Consider the following 22,716-nt stretch of genomic DNA (forward strand, 5'->3'; position numbering starts at 1 on the left):
ACGACGGCCACCGATGCCCGGGAAGGGCATTCGTCCGGTATCGAAAATCTCCTCCCTGTTCCTCAACTCTTGTAAGCACGGGAAGTGACCGTCGTTTTCAATTACTGCGGTGGGCGAAGGACAACTAAGCACACGCGTGAAACGCGGGCCCCTAGCCGCGCGAATTCCACACGAGCAGTGGTGTAGCCAGAAATTTTGTTCGAGGGGGGCACATGTTTTATTTATTTATTGGAAACGAAAATAATGGAAACGAAAATAAATGTGGAAACGAAATGTGGAAACGAAAATAAGAGCGCCCATTTATTCTTCACCGTCGCACGGCGTATGGCACTCCTTTTAATTCTAGGCACAGTTCACCCCAATATTAACAGACCTTTTTACGTCAGTTTACTTTTTAATCCTTTGCATTCTCCTCAAATGAAGGTATCGCGAAAATAAAAAGTGCTTTTTTTTTTTAAAGGACCTGCAGCCGAGCGCAGGTTTGCGTATGGGGTTGAAGTTTTGACAAATGTCATTTGTTTGCAGTTGATGACTTTGTTATAGAGCAGAAGCTTTTGTGTTGTTGTATATGATGTGAAGATATTGTAAAAAGCCGCGTTTTTTCGTGCAAGTTGTTTTTTGTGAGAAAATAAATGTTTTTTACAAATGAAGTTCTCGGCATCCTGTGTGCATTCGTATCTTTATGTAGATATTGCAGTGAACAAAACTAGCCCTTCGCCTTTATTAAAGAAAAAAAATCTCTAAGGTATTGTTTAAGCGCAGGGTCTCTTTCTTTTCATTTTTACCGGCGGCGTATAACAGGGGCGTGCAAGCATGCAAAGCGAGCGCAGCGGCTTCCTTTAAAATATCGCCCTCCACCGATGTCATGGCCCCCGCTGCTCACACAAGCGCAATCGCGAAAACCGAAAATAGTTACACTAACACCAGTGACAATTACTAGAGCGTTGCAAGAGCACGCCTAATAGCAACGAGGTTTCACTGCCGATGGAAACGGGAGCGCGAATGGCACACGCACACTGCACGCACAGGACGCGAAACGTCCGCGCAATACGCCGACGACCTCTCTAGCGCACGGCGTATTGAATCACTGGTAAACGAACAGCGCGAGTGCTCCTCAGTAAGCAGCGGCGGTCTCCCGACGGCTCCGAGCAGTGACGCAGTTGACGAAATGCCCGTGCGATCGTGGTCGCGCACGTTGAAATCAATGCACGCAACAACGAGAGTTTTGCAGCGAATTCCGCCTGAGATATGAGTGAACGGCGCCAACGTAAGCTTGTGAGCACGATCAAAAACAAACTCGAGCTGTTGAGAAAAGTACGCCGCACCGCAACTGCTACGCCGCGGTCGTCTGCTACCGCCCGGCTTGCAAGCAGCAACTACGACGCCGTTGCTAAGCTGCCCGGACTAGGTGGCCTCCCGATCGCGAAAAAAACCACGTGATTTCCTCCACATTTTTCTCCCGTGGTGTTGTGTGGAAAGGGCCTCTCATCTCTTTTTCCTTCCTCCATGGTTATAGTCTTAGAACCATGGAGGAAGCTTAGAACTAAGTAGTTAGTGCAGCCATGTAGCGGCTGCGGCATGGGCTGCGGCTTCCCGCATGAGCCCAGCTGCGTCGCCTGTCGCTGCCCGCCTCTGCGAGCTTTCGTTCGCAGCGCCGTCAGAAGCAGATGGTTGTGAGTAGTTGCATTTTTTCACTTAAATTATTATCAATTAGTTGACTTTGTTATTTAAACGAAATATTTTGTCATTTAATGCACAAGTTTGTCACAAAAAAAGCTTTAACAATGTTTTTTTTAAAGCGTGTAACGTTAGGCGAATTTAGCGCCCCCTTTCCGTTCGCTGGTGGCGGATTGAGGCGCCTCAGCAATACTATTGGACGCGCCCTACACTGCCTACACTACCTTTTTTAGAACGCTGAAACGATTCTTTGTTGGTGTGGTTCGACGGTTATAGCTGTGGGTGCTTTTCTTCAGCTTGTTTGTGTTGAATGTGCGGCCTCGTTACTGCTGTGGTAGTGTGACTGAACTCCGAAGGTGACAGATGGCTCCTGCGCTGCGGAAGACGTTCTTACGCGCATGGAGTTCTCAAAAACTGCTGACGTGCTACACTCAAGACCACGCTGGAGCGGCCATCGCCCGGTGCCTGATAGAAGAAACGGCTTGCCTTGATTGCTGACGAATGTAAGTACAGAGCTGGAAAACGACTTCTGCGATGTGTCGGGAGGATGCGCGAGGGCTGCGAATGCATTTAGGGTTGGTCTTCACGTCTTGTTCTCAGTGAGGTGCAAAATGCGAGCACCACGCGATCGTTTGCAGGGAGAAGGTGTTCCGACACGCTCGCTTGCCAGCTATGCAACTTTTAACCCGCCGCCTTGCGCTCTTTGCGTCATCTCCTCGGCGGAGAAGTTGTGCAATAGAATTTGGTTGCGCGCTGAGAACTATGGGGTGCTGCTTGATTTGTTATTCCAACTGAACAGGAGCAGCGCGTCAAAAGGAGACCATAAGAACGAAAAGTGCTTGTAGCGGCGTGCGTCTTTTGATGCTGCTGCCTGAGTGTTCACTGGATAAGGAGCATTGCCCGTTCTACGTCGCAATCACATCAAGTGCTGTGTTTCTTAATACCTCTGGTCAACGAAACGACGATTAAAAATAGCAGAACCATTCCATTGCAGTGCAGCTGAGGTAATCGCACAATGGAAGGTTTGTTGTCATTTTATTTTAATTACGTTCTCTACATTTATGTCATTCCCCCATTTTCAGTCTGAAGCAATAAAAGTATAACGTGATTCGCGAATAATAGCTTTAAGAAAAGTATGACTAGCTTTGTAAACCATTTTTATGCTAACTATTGGAGGCATAGGTAATTAATCATTAGCCTCCACTCAAGAACGCATTGGACTGAACAGCTAGAAGTTGTAATGGGATGTGGCTTCTGTGATGATGTTTATGAAAGCATGGCTCTAATGCAGCCTTTCTTCAAATGCAACCGCAGTCAAGCCCTGTACAGCTGCTCCACCTGTATCAGCACGCTACTTTTGCACCAGCTTTCATCCGTCATCGAGCCAATGCTACCTCAACCTGAGGCAAATGGCATCAAGACCTGCTGATGCTGCCTAATAGCCATGGACACTGGATATAAAGCATGTGCAACTTGTAAAAGGATAGGCACACGAGTGAGTATCCCAGGCTTTCGTTTTTTTCCCTTGTCTTTGCTTTTAGCCTGACAAAAATCTTCTGGTACAGGCTCCCTCTCTCTTTCATTTATTGTTCATCTTTTGAAAGAGGACCAAGAGAAAGGTAAAAGATATTGCGGGCATTATGAAAGCACTCCTCTAGTCAAGCGCCTTGTGTTATAGTGTGTAATGCTTTTTGATAGTTTTTTCCCTCATACCTCTCATGCTTGGGAATCTTGACCTCAGTATAGACCAAATTAAAAATATTATGTGCTTCACGACGTTTATACTGCAGTCTAAGAGCAGCAATTAAATTTTTATAGGTTTACTTCACCCGTACCTACTTCTTACAAGGTATGGCATGTTTGAAGCGAACCAGTGGTGTGATAACTCTATGGCAGACATAGCCGAATGGGCAATACATAATTGAATATTAGTGTTCAAGTGGAGCACTCTGCTTTAGAAGCATAGATGTGGCTAGCATTAATAATTCAATTGGTACCCTACCAGATTATCCTTGCATTACATGAAACCCTGTAAAGCTTATGTTAAAGCTGTACAGAAGAAAGGCATTTATTCGATATGTCATGAGCATTGCTGAGGTTTTCTTTCACACTTGTCACAACTCACTGCACTGTACAGTTGAAATGCATTTGGAATCTTTTGAATATTTGTACATTCTTGTTTTTTTCATACCGACGTTCAACACTAGCTCAGCCTACGCCTACAAATATTGCTGTGATCTTAACAAGACTCCTTGCTTTACTTGAACCGATGCGTTTGATGTTGCCTCTCTCCCGTGCCATCAAGGTTTGTAATAAGCTGTGTAAATCACTTCATTTACTTTCCCAAGGCATTTATTGCTGCAATTGGTGACAGGTAATTGCCTATAAAGAACAAACTAAGTACTCATATTTATCTTCTTTCGAGCACTTGTTTACTTGTTTCTCTTGTATTCTTAACTAAACAGATATGAGCAGGCCTCAGCACTTGAGAGATGTGCTGCGAGACAAATATAAAAAAACTACCTGTCCTGCTGTTCCCTTAGGGGCATGTCACTGAGGCTTTTATCGCTTGTAGTTCTATGCAGCTTTACTTACAACCATTGTCTCTGACACAGTGTGTGCCTTAATATTTTGATTCATTTGCTTTAGAGTGTGCCACTCTGGTGCCCTAACAAACTTGCTCACCTCTGTACTCTTTGTTCTTACATTTTCCTCCAACACCTGGTATAGCTTCAAATGATGCTACATTATCTAGTAAAGTTAAGTTCCTCTCTCCTAGCTGCTCTGAGAGAAAGAAATGTGCATGTTACATTGCAATGTTTTGTGCCACTGCTTTTGAAAACAAAAGCTGGCTTAATTTTTGTACAGAGAAGTCAAGAAACACGAAATAATTTTCATATTTGATGGCCTGCATGTTATCTTCACATACCTGGAATGGCTAAATATCTCTTTGTGGTTGGCTAATTAGGCATAACATGGTAATGTCAGTTCCTGTGAATATCATTCAGTCTTTGAATGTGAGTGTACAATTGAGCACAACAGCATGTTGTAGCTTTTTCTTGTTCAAGGAAGCATTGCATTTAGTTCGTCTTGTGACTGCTGCTTATGCTGTTACTCAGCAACCTTATCAGACTCACTCGGAGTGCTACGTTTTAGTGCATATTTAACTGATTGTTGCCTCTCCTTGCTTGATTCTAAAAGAAGATACTATAACTCTATACCTCGTATCGTTTTCTTATGCAGTTCTCTTGCTGCTGCATTCCACCATGGAGGAGGCTACCTGTTAGGGCTGTTGATGCACACGTTGCATCACTAGGACGCTACCGCTTCCTGCTGGAGATGCAGACAAGTAACGACAAGCAGGCTGCCTGATATTGAGGACAAGTGTCAGGATAGCGCACCAACAAAGTCACTTAAGCATTCCTGTGCTGATGCATGTTGATTAAAATCAGCTCAAAGCTTGATATCTACATCGATGTAGACAGTAGCATATGTTTGGCATCCTGTTTGGCTTTTAATTCACTAGTGTATGCAGCGTTTAATGTTGGTCCTAAGACAGTGTAAGCATTGTTTTACTGTGGGATTTTTAGCTATTTTAGAGAGGTGTGTGTGCATGCATGCACTGTTTTTTTCCACAGATTTATTATGTGGCTCATGAAACTTTCATGTTACAGAAGAAGTTATTTCATTTCTGGGTTGTACAGGAAAGTGAGCAGTATTTATATACACCAGGTGTTTCAGGGAAGACTAAGTAGCTTTCAGAAATATGGCTTTTGCTGCATAGTATTACTAGTGGTAGCAGACACCAGAAAGCTGGTGAGTTGTATTTAGTAAGCTGGTTAAATAATTTCTTGTAATTAACTTTTTAACTAACACAGGTTTGCAACTGGCTGAAATTAGAGATTTGTAGCTGGTCATTAGCAGCAGCCGTACCAGTTTTAAGAATTTACAAAACATAATTACCCTCGCCGCTGTGGCTCAACGAAATTTGGCTGCATCGTGCGAAAATACATAAGCTTTTGAAAGCATACAGGCAAAGCAACCCCTTAAGTGCACGTAACTGCTACAAATCTCTCTAATTGCAACTAGACACCTAACTCTGATAGTTAAAAGGTTCATTAATAAAAATTAGTTAACCAGCTTACTATGTAAGACAATTCACCAGTTTTCTGGTGCCTGCCATCACTGGGAATACTATGCTGAAAAAGCCATATATTTATCTAAAAAACCTATTTTTTGAAAATTACTTAGTCTTCCCTGAAACACCTGGTATACACCTATATATGTGTAAAAAGTTTAGCAGAATTTAATTCATGATGTTTTGGTTGGAGGGCCAGCCGTTTTCAAGTGTACTACATTTGAAGCACACAGCTTTTGTTTCGAATGCTGTAGTATACTCGAAAAAGGCGGGTCCTCCAGCCAAAATGTTGTGAATTAAAACCTTTTATGTTTTTCAATTTCCGTGTGTCAATCAACAAGTTACTAAGAGGGAACTGAAACGAACTGTGCCGAAGGCGATACTGTAAAATTTTTTATGTGTCATGCACGTCTTGTAGCGCTTAAGTATGCTTGTGCGCAATAAATGGATGTAATGATTTGTATTTTGGTTCTATTATTTTTTAAGCAGTCTAGGATACAGTGTTCACAAAATAATTTTGAAGGGATGAAACAATGTTGATAAAAGTCGTACAGTGTAGTTAACGCACACTTTACCCAATTTTGATAAGTTGATGTAGCAATTATACTTTCTTCGTACTTGAGTCTTTTGAATAACGGTGGCCAATTGTCGGAAGAATGTTGGTAGGGTGTTGGTAGACATTGTTGGTATGTGGTTGATAGGAAGTGTAAAGACTTTCTATGTACTTGAGTCTTTTGGATAACGGCAGCCAATTGTCGGAAGACTGTCGATAGGGTGTTGGTAGAGATTGTCGGTAAGGGGGTAATAGGAAGTGCATAGAAACAGTCGATAAGGGGATCATAGGAAGTCTAAAGACTTTTTTTGTACTTGAGTCTTTTGGATATCGGTGGCCAATTGTCGGAAGACGGTTGATAGGTTGTTACTACAGAGTATAAAGACATTCAAAAGACTTTCTGTTCAATGTTGATAGGTTCTATTAACATTTGTCTAAATAATTTCTAAAGAATGTTACTAAAAATTTTTGTAAGTACGTATATGGGCAGGTGTCTCTGCTAACAATGTTCCCTATTCCAGTTGGGGAGATGATGTCCGTCATTAGACAGAGGTCCAGGTACTCGGCTGCTTCCAACAGGTTGGTTCCCTTCAGGGTGTCCTTGTGGTAGCCCCATGCCATGTGTGCAGAGTTTAAGTCCCCGATAATAATTAGAGGGTTCTTTCCTGCTATACGTGGGCATTCTAGTAAGTTGGAACAATTGGAGAATCTTTAGCAATGTATGTATCAGAAAAAACAGAACTGTATGATCATTGTGTTGAATGTTTTCAATACAGCGTGCAGCCTGTTTTTGAAGAACAAGTAATCTGTCTAAATTCGCTTTAGTATTCGAACCCCAGATCAAGAGAAAATAGTGAGGAAGCGACTGAATTAATGAAAAATACAGTTGGTGCTTTAACCAATCAGGGACAAGGTATCTTATTTTATAGTTATAAAACATGGGAATTGACCTCGAAATCACTTAATGTTATTTATTCAGTTGAGGAGATCGATTCAAGTTTTCTTTGGAGAGATTTCCGAGGAATTTAAAAGTGAAAACATGCTCGATATCGCAGTTATGAAATGGGAAGTGCATGTTGAAGTCATCATGTTTATTCCTTGGCCTAAATATTATGCACTTAGTTTTTCATATGGTTAACTAAATTATTTAAGTCAAGCAATAGTGATAGGCTATTTAGTCACGTATTCTCCGTGGCACCTAGATCACACAATGATTGGCCTGAAAAAACAAACTAGTGACATGCGCACATAGAACTACATCTGGAAGCCTTAAAGGGGCTGTGAAAGAGGGTCTCAACAAAGATGCTATATGCCTAGGATGCTAAGGACAGCGTCACAAATATCCACCAGCAAAAATTTTTTTGATGCGCTTTGTGGAACCTGAGTTATTTGTAGTCAAAATTTGAATTTCCGGGTCTTCGCGCCTTCCCCTCTCCTCTCGTCAGTTTTTGCATGCCGAAATGTCGGTCCGCCGGCTCCACGCACTCGTCGCCTCCGCCGACTGCCGACGCGCGTGGGAATTTCCCAGGAGGCGGAGCCAACGCCTCCTAAACTTGTTTTGCGTCGACGGCGCTGGCGTGGCGAACCAATGATGGCATTCCGCTGCTGACGTAAAGAGCGCTACATGACGCACTGCGCGCGGATTCGGGCGAAAGCTGGGCACCGCTGGTCGCCGCAAGGCGCGGAAGCGGGAGTTCTTAAATTGTATTGTAAATTATCGGCTCGCTTTTGAGGTCTTGTACGTGGCATAAACGCTCGGTGGCCTGTACTCTGCGTAATGCAAGCATTTTATAGCCAACCTCCAACACCCATTTCAGGGACCCTTTAAGGGTATGACGCGATAGCGTAATGGGTTAATCAATGTCCATATATGCGGAATTGGTCCTTCTTGGCTTTACATTCATAGATTCCTAGGAGTCATCATACCATCACTGGTACAGTGGTGCAGCGATTAAGCAATTCGCCACTGCCTTGCGATGGCAGGTGCTGCCTTCGTTTGGGCTTGTGCGATGCTGGCTGCTCTTCCTGAGCGACCGATCATTAATTTAACTTCTACCTGCCACTGTTGTCAATTTGTGCACAATCGGGTGGGCAGGTTGTGCTGCCGCCACAAGGTAACGTGACCTAGGTGGCTCACCTGGCTGCTCCTCCGGCAATTTTTCGCTCATAACGCCGACCTACTACGAAAATTAGGCTTTTTTGTACTTTAAGAAGCCATTTCTTCGTTTTTTGTTTATCCTTGAAAACTTTTACCGCACACCAGAAATTTTCGCATTTCTGCCTTCCTTTTACAAATCGTCCTGTTTAGAACTGTGTGTAAGAGAACTTAGAGAAGACAAGTGCAGCCATGAGCTGTCATAAGAAACATTAGTTTTTTTTTAGTCTGCTTGCAATAAAGGCAAAGAAACTTTGTATTTTCACTTCGACAACCCCAGGGTGAAATTAATGGGCATTTATGGTTCAAAAAGCAATTTTCAAAAGTGTTTTTTTTTCTTTCATTTCGGAGTCACTTTTAATCGGGGTAGTATTTGGTTAAAACAAGCAAAAAAAAATTGAAGTTGGCCTCTCGCGCCGCAAGTTACGTCGTCTGTTAACGCTTCTTCACTGCAGAGCACAACACACGGCATCAGTGCCGGCCTTTTGGGTGGACGATCAGTGCGGTCGCACAGGGCGCCAGCAAAGAAAAGGGCATCGATCTGCACTGAGCGCTAAAGCCTTTTCTGCAACTTCAGTACCCGCCTCGGTGACTCAGTGGTTAAGGCGCTCGTCTACCGAATCAGTGTACCCGGGTTCGAACCCCACCGCGGCTGCCGCGTTTCGATGGAGGCGGAACGCAAAAGGCGCCCGTGTGCTGTGCGATGTCAGCGCACGTTATAGATCCCCAGGTGGTCGAAATTATTCCGGAGACTTCCACTACGGCACCTCTTTCTCTCTTTCTTCTTTCACTCCCACCTTCCTCCCTTCACTTACGGCACGGTTCAGGTGTCCACCGAGATATGTGAGACAGATACTGCACCACTTCCTTTCCTCAGAAACCAATTTACCAATTTACTGCAACTTCAGTATTTTATTTCACTTCGACGTGTTCAATTGCATCAGCTGTAACATTTTTTATAAGAAAAAGACGTCTAGGGTAGCAAGATGATCATTTCTGAATTTCCGAGAGAAACTGATGTTTTCTTTTTAAATATGAACTAGTACAATTTTTACATTTTCTTTAATTTCTAAAAAAAATATTTACACTGTCCAAAAATGCATGATCTGAATTTTATCAGAAACCAGACTCTGTGCAAATGTCATTAAAAAATTTGTGGTGTGTATTCTAAAAATTTGGATTTTTTATTGACTATTGAGCAGCGCTTAGTCTCACGTCTTTTAAACACATTGAAACTGAGCTTGTCTCACGAATGAATTTTTTCTGCCAAAAATATTTTTTAGGCTCCGATTACGCATGTTGTGATAAGTTTCTATTAATTTTTTTCAACAAATTGGAGATGGTTGAGCGCAACGTCTGGGACGTTTGGTGTGGAATGACCCGTAACTACTTTACAACAGTACCGCGACAACAAAGGATCCAAGTTTACAGCTGCAAATGCTTGAAAGCATAGCAATCTTCTGTATGATTTGTTACTGCAAAAAAAACACTCAAAGAATCTGTATGCTTTGACAAAAAAAGACCTGTACATGGACTTTATTAAACAAAATGTAAGCTTGCAAAGTTCTATTGTGAAATGAATGTAGCTATGGACCTCCAAACAAACTGAACTGCAGCCCTCAATACCAGTAAGATTCATTAGAATCACAATACTGCCAGCAGTAGCAGGCCAGATACTGTACTAAAAAAATTCAACTGTTTATACACCAACACAAAACAGAACCTATCACATCTAAATGAGGGAAATTTAGCACTTTCAGGGACAAACGCAATACAACACATGCCCCAAAGAATGCAACTACTTGTACTGTACTACTTGTGGAAAACAAACATTGTCTACCACATTGAAAACCTCAGTCTCTAGTTTCAGTAACAAACTCAACATAATAATTCTCTGTGGAATGTAACTATTTACATAGGAACGCTATTAGAAAACAAGCATTATCAACCACACTGAAATGAAAGCCATGCTTGTGCTTTCAGGAATAAATAACATTCAAGGTATACTAGGCAAAAATTGGAAAAAAATAAGCAAGATGCAAGCACTAAAGCATGCTAAGGATTGAATAGGGTGCACTCATTAATGCCAGAAACCGCAGCATCAGTATAGAGATCAAAACATTACAATACTTCAGGCAAAGCTTTCAACAATGCAGTCAGCACCATAGCTGCAATTTAAGAGGGCTCACCAGCTACAAGGCAACTCAGATTTGAACTTTTTCTGTCGATAGATGGCAGCACCTGAGATAGGCAACATTACACAACCACATCCAAAGTGTCCAGAGCCAGCCTGAGCTTGAAATGACAAGTGGCATGTAAGAATTCAGCAAGTGCACAGCTATTCAACAGAATGACAAGTACAAGAAAAAGGAAAGAAATATAACTGCGTTGTGTAAAATACGTTAGGTTTTATCTGATCACAAGTGCTACAGCTGCAACTGAGCTGTAAAAGGAGGTTCACAAAATTGACATTACATTTTTTAAAAAGGAGTAAAAAGCAACACTGATGCAAAGAATGTCCAAATCAGTTTGGATGCCACAACAAGGCGACCAAGGGAATTACGGCAGCAACACATCTGTGAGGTGCAGGTGTGACATGATTGCACGCCAACAGTCCACATTGAGTTTCTCTATCTGTGTGCCATTTCCAGGATGGCATTCTACAGAATTCTGAATGACTCTTGTGATAATGAGATAGTTGTCCAGCAGGTAATGCTCAGCTGAAGTAAGAGCTAGCAATGCTTCAGCTTCTGTTTTCCCAGTTACTTTAATCAAATGAGCAAGCAGACATGGCTTGCCCAAGAAAAGCTCAAATGCCTCAGCATATTTCCTGTCTGCCTGGGGCAGGATAACAAACTCGACTGCACGGTTCAAAATGCCCCTGTTCCTACGTAATGCTTCAAATACAATGAAGCTGCTCTCATTACAAAGCAAATGGGGGTACAGACTGAATTCTATGATCTGCTTGTTTTGCCACAGACCTTTGACAAACCCCTCCACAAATTTAGAATACAAGCTAGTTGAGGAAGTCAGACAAAACTTTGTGGCGGTCTTGTTCTTAGCCAGGAAGAAGGAGAGGTATAATGCAGTTTTCAACTTTGTGATGCTATGGATGGAAATTATTAGCTCAAATATGCTCTTGTTACCTGCAAGAGTGCGCAAAACATTGTGGACTAAATTTCCTTTGTCATTGTCTGTAATTATCTCCAAGCATTTAATAGACTGGTTTGCTTTCAGCATTTTGCACAGAAGTGTACCTGTTTTGCCAATATTCTTTTCAAGACACACTCTGAAAGTGCAAATGCACTTGCTGCAGGCAACAGCATCAAAAAGCAACTCGAGGTCCTTCTCTGGCAAGTCATAAACATCAGACAGGGACAGTTCTTTAGGGCATTTTGAAGAGGGCACAAGCGCAGACAACAAGCCAGGCATATCAGCCGCAACCCAGGGTAGCTGCACACGGTTGTAGCATTCACTCTCAGCCAGCTGCTTTGCCAAGGCTTTCCTAAATAGAAAGGTAAAATTTCAGGTCTCAAATGCTTTCTAAGTAGAGTTAAAATTCATACAACAGATGGGATTCTTCTCATCTCACCAGACGATTTCAGACACAACATATATTGGCGTCACATTCAACACAGCACCAAGTTCCATATTGAAAACAAAGCACAGGTAGCTAAGATGCGTTTGCATTAGAGAAATTGGTCAACACATTATACCATCGCATGGGCACTTCCGAACCTAATCAGACTGATTAACAAACTCCAAGCATCACTAGGCAGCCAAACAGCCAGTCCAACCCTACTCAACACGAAGCCAGTTCCCAAAGTGCCATTGAGATTTCTCAGTCTGGATCCAGGACAGGGGTGGATTTATGGATCACTCTTGCAGAGAGCGGTTTCATTTGAACCAAGAATTTCTAACTTCTTATTGCCTATAAATGGGTTTCAACATGGTTTTCCTATGTGAAATTTCTAGCTTGGGAAGGGCCCCCATGCATCCACCCCTGATCCAGGGAGTGCCACTGCTGCCCTTGTGCGCAGCAAACATTGATGCAAACTACTACCTGTTCCAACACTAAACGTGCTCCGTAAAATACTTCTCTCTGTTAAACCGCTCGCTTATTCGTGCTGAAATTTGACTCAAAGATGGCATATGACAGCCTTACTCTTTCGATATGATGTTTGGATGATGTACTTGCCCGATTCGATCAAGATCAGAACTAAAAATTTGTGTTGCCTGCAGCATCTGCAACTCAAAACAAGCAGCTTTCACATAGGTGGCATCGTCTGCTGTCTAGCCAAGGAGCAGTTCTTTTACCACTGATGCTGCGATGAGCGGATGGGGAATGAGCGGTTCATTTGAAAATGCTTGCTCAATATTGTTAAAGCAGCTGAGAAAGCATAGTCTAGTGAGCTACTCACCCCCTCCCCCACCTCATCACAGCTTGAATGGTAGAACAATTGTTCCTCTGATAGGAACCCGATGGCGCCACTGGTATCACCTATGCGAAAGCTGCTAGTTTTTGATCACCAATGCTGCAGATGACATACATTTATAATATTTCTGATGGAATTACACAAGTACATCATCCAAGCGGGGCAATAAAACAAAGACTGTCATATGCCATCTCCGAGTCAAATTTCAGCATGAATAAACAAGCGGTTTAACCGAGAGAAGCATTTTACAGTGTGTGTTTGTTGCAACAGTTGGAAATAACTGGCCAAACTGCATGATTGTGCGCAAGTTGAAGAGTAAACAAACAAAACAACTGAGTCAAGGCTGTGACCTGGGCAGATTCGAGCGTTTTAAAATCAGAAATAAATGTGCTAAACAAAATACAAGAAGCTGCTCTATGTTGTCAGCTTTTTGTCCTTTCTTTTGTTCAGCTATTTCTAATCTGAAACAAATATTTTGATAACAGGTACTTCTGCTTAATTTCATTCAATTAAAAAATTGCTTCTGTTACAGCTTGTACAATTACAGGTGCAGGCAGCACCACCTGGCAAGCAGCAGGTCAAGCTCATCAATCAGGATTGAGTGGAACTGTGGACCTGTACGCATGTAGGTCGCACTCGGAGCATAAATCAGTACCAGGCTCAACGAGAATGGAAAGTACTCTCGTGAAAATTTTATTACTGACTGAATTTGTGAATACACACATGCATAATGTTCCGCCGATAGTTTGCATTGGTACAGGCACCAGAGAAGTTTTTGTTTGACTTTTGTAAATACCTTGTTTAGCCAAATGTAACTTTTTTTAAAGAATAATAGAAGTGAAAGCTCACTCTTAGAATTATGAATGTACATCTTTTCTCGTTCCAAGCTGTCAAAAGCACACTCCATGCAACAACCGTGGTTGTACTACATTGAGGTAAATATTCTCGAACCTTGAAAAGAAACGACACCTTTAGGAATAGTACTGAAGCATTATTAAAGGTACCACTCTAAATGTAGTTACACTTTCACGGTTTTAGCCTTATTGTGTGCTCTGCGAAACTTTTAGAAAAGCAGTACAGAAGCAAGGAAAAACAACAGAAGCCCTGTCTGATCATCCTTCCTTGTTGCTTTTATTGCACTTTTTTCAAAAAAATTTATTGGCACCAGCTTGCCCAATTGCCAGTTTCAATCTCTGCCTGAATAATTAATCTCTAAAGCTTCTGTGAATGCACATCACAAGATATGGACAAGAATTACATTTTAATTATATTAAAAATTATTGGTGAGTTGAAGGCTGTGCCATTCTGTACTTTCACCCTTGTTTTAAAATGTTTATATTTAAAATGCACTGCCAGTAGCCCAATGAGCAGTGCAGTTGGTCAGTTGGCGTGGCACATCAAATCTGCCCTCTCGAGAGTAATTTTCTCCAGAATGGATAAGAAGTTATATCTGTGCATATTCGAGTGCATTTTTTAAGTGTGCACATCTGAGCTGTCTTGGGTCCAGTACTCTTTGTAGCAGAATGTAAGGTGAGTCTCTCAGAATATAAAAAAAACATAAAAGTAAACATACACACTGAGTAAAATGTCATCATCATGTGCAGTTTGTTTACAGAATCCCATCTTTCACCATAGTGTCATGAAATAATGTGAAAAATAATGTATTTTAAAAGTGTTGTACTGCTGCCTAGCTGCATTTCACTCCAGATGCAAGTCTTTTTGAGAGTGGAAAATTTGTACTCCTGAGTCACATACCTATCAAAAAATGAAAGCAGGCATGTAAAATTTGCATTACCTTTCTTGCGTTGAACTTTCGAAGCACAAAAAGCTCAGCTCCTTCAAAGTCTTATTTGTAACAAGTACTTTGCAGAGTGCTGAAATTCCAGTCATGGGCAACTGCTTGCCATTGATGCGAAGGTGCTGCAATGTCGTGTTTTTAAGTAGAGCTTCTGCCAACTTCTTCATGCTAGTGGGAGAAATGGCAGTACCATAAAGATACAAATTGCGAAGGCTGCAGTTTTTGCGCAGTGCTGACGACAAAGCTTGTTCACAGCTTGCATTCATAATGCAATTGTAGACTTCTAGTTCCTTCAAGGTACTGCTGACCTCAACGGCAGCAAACAAAGTTTCAGGTGCGCACCGCATTTCTGCACTAAAATTCACGTGCAGCACAGTCAACGATGTGTTGACCTTGATAGCTTCAGCTATGAGTGAAACCTGCCTCTCGTCTCCGGTCGGATTAACGGTGAGCACTTTCAGCGAAGCAGACGATCGTAAGAGTTGCGCCACTGAGACCATACTAGGGAACTTCTTCGAGCTTTCTGTCAGAAAAAGCGTCAGCGACTCGCATCTGGTGAGACACTGCAAGGCATAACTGACGTTCCTAGGCAGCTTCTTCTCGAAGATCTGGACTGTCTTGAGGGTGTTCGAGTTCCGCCGCAAAAGCGTTTCCAAGTCATTTGCGAGGTTGAAATCCATTTTAAGGTAGCTGATTTTCAGGTCCTCGAGGCCAGTGATACTGCCAAGACCTTCCAGCGCGTAGTTGACTTCGAGGGTGCGTAAATGCCGAACGGGCCCGAATTTAAGCGGGGTTAGAACGCAGATGGGAGGCGGCTCACAGTCACAAGCATCGTCAGAAAACAAGCTAAACTCGTCAATGCACTTGTGATGCTCAAGGACCCACGACAGAAATGAGGCATCGCGGGCACAATCCGTTTGAGACCTCTGAGTGCCACCCTCAGCACACTGCAGTGGCTGCAGACGAAGCTTGCCTGGCTCGGATTCGACGATTTCAAATGCAAATCCATGCATCACTTTGTTCCAGGCATTAAGTTCCGCGCTCAGCCAACACGGCTGCCCAGGACATACCGCAGTGCAATCTCGTTCGAAATCCAACTGGTCCTTCCAAGAGTCCGTTGTCACTTTACCGTCACTGTAGTCATCAGACCGGTCATCTGAGCAATAGTCGTGGTCGGAATCATCGTGTAGCATCCGCCTTGACGCCGACATTTTCACCGTATCAGCCTCGTGCGCTGGTATGAGGGCGCCACCGCTCTGCGACATGAAGCGCCACCTGCGGCCGAACCGGTCGGTAGCCGTCTGTTCCACCATTTCAAGAATGGCAGCGCAAAGCCGTAGCTGCATGCTCTTTTGCGGCTTCAGGCGGATTGAAAACGTGGAAGGGTTTTTTTTTAAGGCAGCAGCGTGAAACTTGGCAAAGAATTGTTTACGCCCAGCATGTTTACGGCGTCCAAGAGCTTTCTATCGCCATCGGTCGGGCCGTCAGACATAGAAAAATGCGTGGCGGAAATGAAGCGCGTAGATTACGACGTGCGGCTTGAGGTAAGCAGCTTGGTTTTAGCTACAAGGTGCGCACGTGCCTGAGCTCTTAATGTGGTTCATTAGCTTTCAGGAGGCGATCGGAAGATCCTGAAAGCCACCTGCACCTGCAAGGCGGGTCGTAAGAGCTGGTGTAAGCACGCTGCGGCGCTGGCTGTTTACGTAAACAACCACCATCATACGTCGTGCACAGACATGTCATGTGCGTGGAACAAGACAGCATCCCGCCCGACGCTCGACACGAAGAAATTGGTCAAAGGACCTCTTTTCAAGTAAGCGTGATTAATTTTTCCCACCCCAATAATAAAATTAACGCGTTTTCAATAACTGTCACCTAGGACGGCCCTAACGTTACTAGATTACTTTTTCAGTTTGCGAACTCCGACGCCGCGGATGTCGCCCTTGCCTGTACCGCCTAGCGGGGGCGCTCTCGTCGCTGTTTTACTAGGGTGCCTCGATGCCAGCGCCGCCGTTCAGGGTGGAGATCCTAGGCACTATAGTGGAGACAACATCGCGGGCGCCGCCATATTGAATCACACGGGATCAGCTGCGCTAACGTGTGTAACGGCGCCACTCTTACTCTTGGCGGGCGTAATAGTGCTTTTTACTACACAGTCTTTTTCATCAATATCGCACTGCGTATCTTTTCACTCATAAGAGCCATTTTAACATCCGAGGGTCGAAGACGTAATTGCATGACTTAATTTTACAGCCCCAGGTGGTCGAGGTTAAACATTTACTGTTCCGTCTGTTGGTTTGAAAAACTCGCTAATATTTTAAAGATCTGTTGCGGGGCAGGTGCTGCTGCTCCATGCGGATAGAAGAAATTGCTGCCTCTGTTTTTTTCCACGATATTTTGGATTTTAATTCCCACGTTCTGTTAACGCCCGCGTGTCGTCAGCCGCCCGAGCGCTGCGGCTGGTTTCGCTATCGTCGCGCGGGCTGTTTCCGTTTCTTCTGCTCGCAAAAACTGGTGTCTGTCTGCTTTATAATCTTTGAAAAGGTAACTGCGAGTTGCTCGCCCGTTTATTGCTCACAACGTTGCAATTACATCTGCTTATGGGTCGGGCGCTGGTATATACACATTTTTTCGGAATACCGCCGTCGGAATACGTCGGAATACCGCCGTATTCCGACGTTGCCACTGCTCCTGCGTTTTCTTTCTCGAGGCCAGAGAAAACGAATCGCCCCTCGTTGGCGATAGCATGAAGGATTACTGGAAGTTTCTCACTCGTTTCATATTTATAAGGGGCGCACAACCACGGAATGTTCTTGCGTGCGCTCGCATGCACACTTCGCTTGCGCCATGGACATACGCACCGGTTGCTCTCCTGCGATTCCTCAGTTTGTGAAACAATTCTACACATATTTTTTAATATTTATTTTATTCAAGCCAATCGGTATTCATTAATAAACCATGCATGTAAACCTGCTCAAAGAAAGGTGGATTTTAGTCATTAAAAAACTGCAGTAATTCTGAAAATTTTAAATTCGAAATCGAATTAATCCACATTGAAAAGTCACGCTTTTCGAAAAAAAATCGACCATAGAGGGTTTTGTTAAAAAAAAACGCGGTTTTTAACGTTGACTATCCGTGTATTTCCTAATCTGTCTACAAAATTGTGTGCTGATGGGTTAGGCTGTTCGAAAAATAACTCCTACCTAAAAGTTGATCTTTATTACTGATGAAGACAAATATGTAACATAGCTTTTCAGCCTACCCGCTTACAGACGGTACAGAGAACATAACAAGAGACAATGCAAATTATTTATTTAATGCCAACTGTAATTGCAGGTCATGAAAAAACACGAACTTCAATATAAGTAAGCAACACATTGGGACAGAAAAATGAGGCATGTACCGTGGGGTGTAACCTTAAAGAAAAACATAAAAGCAAAGCATGAAAAAGGTCCAAACCACGAAATAAGTCAACAAGACTTAGGAGAAAAATGTTGTGCACAGTGTGGTGTAACCTTCGCCGCAAAAATGAAAAAAAAAGTATGGAAAAAAAAGATGCAAACCACGAAGTAGCAGAACGAGACAGAGTGGTAAAAAGCACAGTGAGGTGTAACATTTAAAGCAATGCACTCTAGGGCTGATCCCGCTTTACTTGAGCTTCCCATTTGTTCCTTCGCTCGGAGTCTCGGGGGAAGCGAAAACAGCGTAGGCCTTTACGCGTTGACCCGGCGCACATTGGCACACAACCCGTCATGCTGGCTCGGTGGACATGACAAGCTCCTCAGTCATGCGATAGAGCACTGTCAAACAAATAAAGCCACCAGCGATCGTCCGCAGCCACTGGGTTCGAAAAACGGAAGCTCAGCTGCTTGCACCAAGCCGACCAGCCCGACCGACCGCTGTGATTCAAAATGGCGCCGCAGGGAGAGAGAGGCGGCGTTGGAGCGGTCAAAGGATGGCACCACCCTGAACGGCGGCGCTGGCATCGAGGCACCCTATGTTTTACCGGCTTCTCGATACAGTAGCCGCGCTGACCCCGTCAGAGAAGACTACAGAGAAGCGTTTTTGTGCCTGGCGTTTCTTTGTTGGGTTAAACTGCGCTGCAAGTTGATCGCTGCTCCTCCGTGTCCTTGCCAGATTTATATAAGTGCGTTTCGAGCGACGCAGCTCGTGCGGCGTTGGCTCCGGCTGCAACTCAACACAGAAGCGCAACAGCGTCGGTGCGGCCGAGCTGTCGACCTGTCTGCTCCCAAACCAAGGCAAGATAAGCGTTCTACGTAATGTGCGACCGCAATTCACACTGACCATCGCCAAGGCTGCAAAAATTTCTGGGAAGTGCTGGAAGAGCTAGACAAGTGCAGCCTTGCTCGCTTGGGTTCTGCTGAGCACGTGTCGGCATTCACTTGTCATACTGAACTTTGTTATTGCTACAAGAATGCACTTTTTCTCTAGACATGTTAATCGCCGTTTAGAGAGCAAGGAGAAGGTGGCTGTTGCAAGCAAAAAAGCATGTCTCCTCTAACTGTTTGGCCCATTAAAAGTGGCTCCCATTAAGATGTATGTTTTTTTTTTCTATGTGAACTGAATAAACTACTTTCAATCTTACCACTGCTATTACCGTCATTTTTCGCGTTTTATGACCTTAATAACGTCGAAGTTTCACGGTGGTAGTGCTGCATCTCCCTTTAAAAAGCACGTATGCATCTTTGACTGTCGTGCTTCAAACCGATCGTACATGGCCTTACCCAAGCAACCACCGATATCCTTCGGACGGCCGACAGAGGTCTATTTCGGATGTTCTGTACGTCCGCTGAACATCCGCAAACAGCCGGTCGACGTCCGTCGGCCGTCCGAAAGGTGGCCAAAGGTATACGGTTCGCCCGCCGACGGACGTCCATTGGCGGATCTTTCTCGAATATTCGCATATATGGTGCATGCGTGCTTTTTTCACTCCGTGCAATGCAATAAAACCAAAAACAATTTGATGCATAGCACGCATATTTTATTGTGGTTGATGATACATCAGCAGAGCAATGGGTTACATTCGGAAAATTTCTTAAATGTGACTCTTCAAATGTGGCAAGCTTGGGACACACATCCGTAATCTTCCCACCCACAGGATTTCTGAAATAAAAAAGAACGCGGCAAACATCAGTCATGTGAAACAAATGGCACAATGCAGTAGCCCAAGTAAAAACATTGGAACCAATTAATAGAAGTGTTTAATGCTGCAAGTATAACAGACAATGCACTTTAACAAACACCTCAATAAGTATAAGGCAATAACAGCTCTCACTTTTCTACACCATATTTGACAATGTATCTGTTCTTTATTTTCATGGGCCTTAAGGCACTAACCTGCGCAGCACTGTACGCGACTGTGAACAGAAAGCCGCAAAGCTTCCGTTGCGAACCACTGCGACCTCACGTGCTTCCTATGGTCTGCCTTTCGCGCGTTGTCACTCTTTATATAGGCACAGTGAACATAGCGATGCCTTAAAAATTAACAAGATGCGAAAACACTCCGTCTCGCAACTTTGAAGAGGAGTGGGAATAAGTCGCGCGAGTTGAGGGCTCCCGCAGCTGTGTGATGTAGGCTCCCGAAAGTGTGAGAACAGCACACACTTGGGGAAGCCATCTCCTCGCGCTTACTACTCCCATTGTCCTGTGAACGAATGTTATATGCGCATGCTGCATTGTCCTGGAAGCAAAGTTCCAAGAAGTGTACTGGATACATACCTTCGTAGGCAATCACATGTGCACTAAGCCTTCTTTACACCAAGGTCGACGCAGTACGGGATTCCGGTGTTCCAGAAGAGCTTCAGGCGCTTCCCGTATCTTTCGAATTGCTTAAGTTACATACAACTTTCGTCCGCAGACCGAACAAAGCCACATTTTATAATAACAGAGCTATAAAGATCTGCGCGACAACACTACGCGACATATCAACAACAGCGCTACGGAGCCGTACTGATGGATTGGATTGGTCTGACCGCGAACTGACATCTATGATGATGGTGATAGCAGAATGCACGGGAGTTTTGATGCTTGCGAATGGTTTCAATGGCAAGTTTAGCTAGCAAAACAGTGGACATGTCGCGCAACTCCTCTAATTTAGAGAAGTTTTATAAATATAAAACTAGCATTGAGTTCTTGCAAAATTCTGCAACACCTGCTTCTCCTCTTAGATAAATTTAGCTCGTTGGCGACTCTTGCACTGCAGGTAGGAGTGGAATTATGGTGTGGAATCGTACCAATTTACAAACGTCTTCGCGTCAAACCCTCCAACTGATGCAAATAAAACAGTATACATACACGAAAGACTCGAATTTTCTGTGAAATAAAAAACGTCCATACTCATGGCCTCGGAAAATACTCGACCTTACATCCTTCGGACGTCCACCTCGTCTCTCATGCGGATATACAAAAGTGGACACTGTCCGTACGTCCGGCGGATGTACGAATACGGATATCCGAAATCGGATTGTGTTCGTACGTCCGATGGACGTCCGATCTCGGCAAAGGACGTTCGGATCTAGCTCGTACGTCCGACGGATATCTGTGGTTGCTTGGGTAGGTTTCGGTTTTTTCGGCAACATGCGACTCATCTACCGTTTCGTGGCCCGCCGTAAGTGAACAGTCATTTAGTTTGTAGGGAAGTAAATGAAACAAAGAACTATGCCCGACCAAGATCCAGATGTTTCATCGAAATAGCTAATGATGCAGACATCTCGATCGTACCTCTGCCGCCCAGGACCGTTCGCGCAGCCTTAATGCCACTGTAGTTGCCCATTCAGAATAATATTTGTGCCCTATCTTGGAAATATCTTCGTTAAACAGGAATTACCGGCGTAAAGTGGCGTGAAACACGGCGCGCTCGTCTGATAGCGATAGTTCGTGCGACGAAAGACCGGCCGGAGCGAGGCCAACAGCGTCGAAAGCGCCACCTCACGAGAGGGAGCCGAATGGGGCCGCGTTTGGCACCGTTTGGCCGCCGAACTGCAGCGGAGTTTGCAAACTGAACTTTGGACGGCCCTGCCAACGCCCGTACTGGATCCACTCGACGCGGCCACCGTTCACGTTCCGGACCTCAGCTGCGCATTCAGGCATGCTCTTGATCATGAAATTGTCACGATCAAAGAGCAAGGAACGCCACCTTCAGATGCTGTTGAGACAACAGGCCCCTCAAACGCTCACCTGATGAGGATTAAAAAAAAACGAGCGACAGCGGTTCAGTCTGTTTGAGGTAGTGTTTGTGTCACCCCTAAAGCTGAAAAGGTGCGCCATGCTGTCAGCACTGTCCACCAAAGAAAAAACACTTTATGAGAAGTGTTTGTGCAAAAATCTTGACGAAATAGTCGAGATTGCTTCAGTAACCAAAGGTCTATCAGCTGTGAATAGGTTTGTTACTCTTTAAGGCCGGGATACATGCGACATTTTTTTCGACGACATTCACGCGGCAGAAAACGTCGCGGCGGCGCGACGCCCGGCTGGAGATACATGGAGCGTTGAAGCGGCGGCGTGCCGCCGCGTATCCCTCGATGCGAAAGCAAATGTGATCAACAAGTGGCAAACACCACTGTGCAAGGAGGTCTCTCAGAACCGCGACGCTTACCATTCTGTTAAAATCAGGAAAGTTTCACTTCAACACCATTTTACAAATTTTAGCACGCGCACTTAAGTATCTATAAAGATTTGCGTGCTCGAATGCATGCCGTCGCGTACCTTTGGACGCCCGCTCTGCCGCGGACACCAGCGGCTGCGGTTTTCTTCGACACATTCGCTTCAGGGAGGGAGCGCAGGCATTCCGATCCAAGATTCGGCCTTGTTCTCCAAAAAAAGCGACATTTCAAGTCTGATGAAGCGTTTATTTTCACGACACTAACATTTCCGTGCCAAAAACACTGCTATAACACTGCGTAGCTCGACGGCCAAGGCGGCCATGTTGGCGGCGGCAGG

The 22,716-nt window shown here is 44.2% G+C and overlaps 2 protein-coding genes and 1 long non-coding RNA gene across 5 annotated transcripts; 1 reads left to right on the forward strand and 2 right to left on the reverse strand.

Annotated features, from left to right (window-relative positions):
• Positions 1-1,888: 1,888 nt before the first annotated feature.
• LOC149352391 (uncharacterized) lies at positions 1,889-20,063 on the forward strand. 3 transcript variants are annotated; one of them, XM_089581553.1, is made up of 5 exons: positions 1,889-2,180; positions 2,992-3,172; positions 4,921-5,026; positions 6,890-6,947; positions 13,492-20,063. In XM_089581553.1, exons 2-5 carry the CDS (start codon positions 3,122-3,124, stop codon positions 13,586-13,588), a joined length of 312 nt encoding a protein of 103 aa, XP_089437679.1. In that variant the 5' UTR covers positions 1,889-2,180; positions 2,992-3,121; the 3' UTR covers positions 13,589-20,063. The 3 variants fall into 3 exon arrangements, 1 of the variants encoding a protein (XP_089437679.1); XR_016290789.1 differs by having other exon boundaries at positions 4,921-16,570; positions 18,895-20,063; XR_016290790.1 differs by lacking the exons at positions 6,890-6,947; positions 13,492-20,063 and having other exon boundaries at positions 2,969-3,172; positions 4,921-6,278.
• LOC149352392 (uncharacterized) lies at positions 10,037-16,329 on the reverse strand. Its single transcript, XM_089581554.1, has 2 exons — positions 14,755-16,329; positions 10,037-12,028 (listed from the first exon to the last, which is right to left on the reverse strand). The coding sequence occupies exons 1-2, from the start codon at positions 16,101-16,103 to the stop codon at positions 11,083-11,085; spliced, it is 2,295 nt and encodes a 764-aa protein (XP_089437680.1). The 5' UTR covers positions 16,104-16,329; the 3' UTR covers positions 10,037-11,082.
• Positions 19,738-20,826, reverse strand: LOC149352393 (uncharacterized). Its single transcript, XR_016290791.1, has 2 exons — positions 20,497-20,826; positions 19,738-19,881 (listed from the first exon to the last, which is right to left on the reverse strand). It is a non-coding gene; the product is annotated as an uncharacterized LOC149352393 (long non-coding RNA).
• Between the last annotated feature and the right edge of the window lie 1,890 nt (positions 20,827-22,716).

This window comes from Amblyomma mixtum, chromosome 3, assembly GCF_055824585.1.
Source record: "Amblyomma mixtum isolate Tamu chromosome 3, ASM5582458v1, whole genome shotgun sequence".
Classification (NCBI taxonomy): domain Eukaryota; kingdom Metazoa; phylum Arthropoda; class Arachnida; order Ixodida; family Ixodidae; genus Amblyomma; species Amblyomma mixtum.

Coding starts and splice junctions, on each gene's coding strand:
- LOC149352391 (XM_089581553.1), top strand. CDS start 3,122: ATGGACACTGGATATAAAGCATGTGCAACTTGTAAAAGGATAGGCACA. Junction 5,027..6,889: donor CCTGCTGGAGATGCAGACAA/GTAACGACAAGC, acceptor TCCCTATTCCAG/TTGGGGAGATGATGTCCGTC. Junction 6,948..13,491: donor TACTCGGCTGCTTCCAACAG/GTTGGTTCCCTT, acceptor CTTCTGTTACAG/CTTGTACAATTACAGGTGCA.
- LOC149352392 (XM_089581554.1), bottom strand. CDS start 16,103: ATGCAGCTACGGCTTTGCGCTGCCATTCTTGAAATGGTGGAACAGACG. Junction 12,029..14,754: donor GAAAGTTCAACGCAAGAAAG/GTAATGCAAATT, acceptor CTTTCTATTTAG/GAAAGCCTTGGCAAAGCAGC.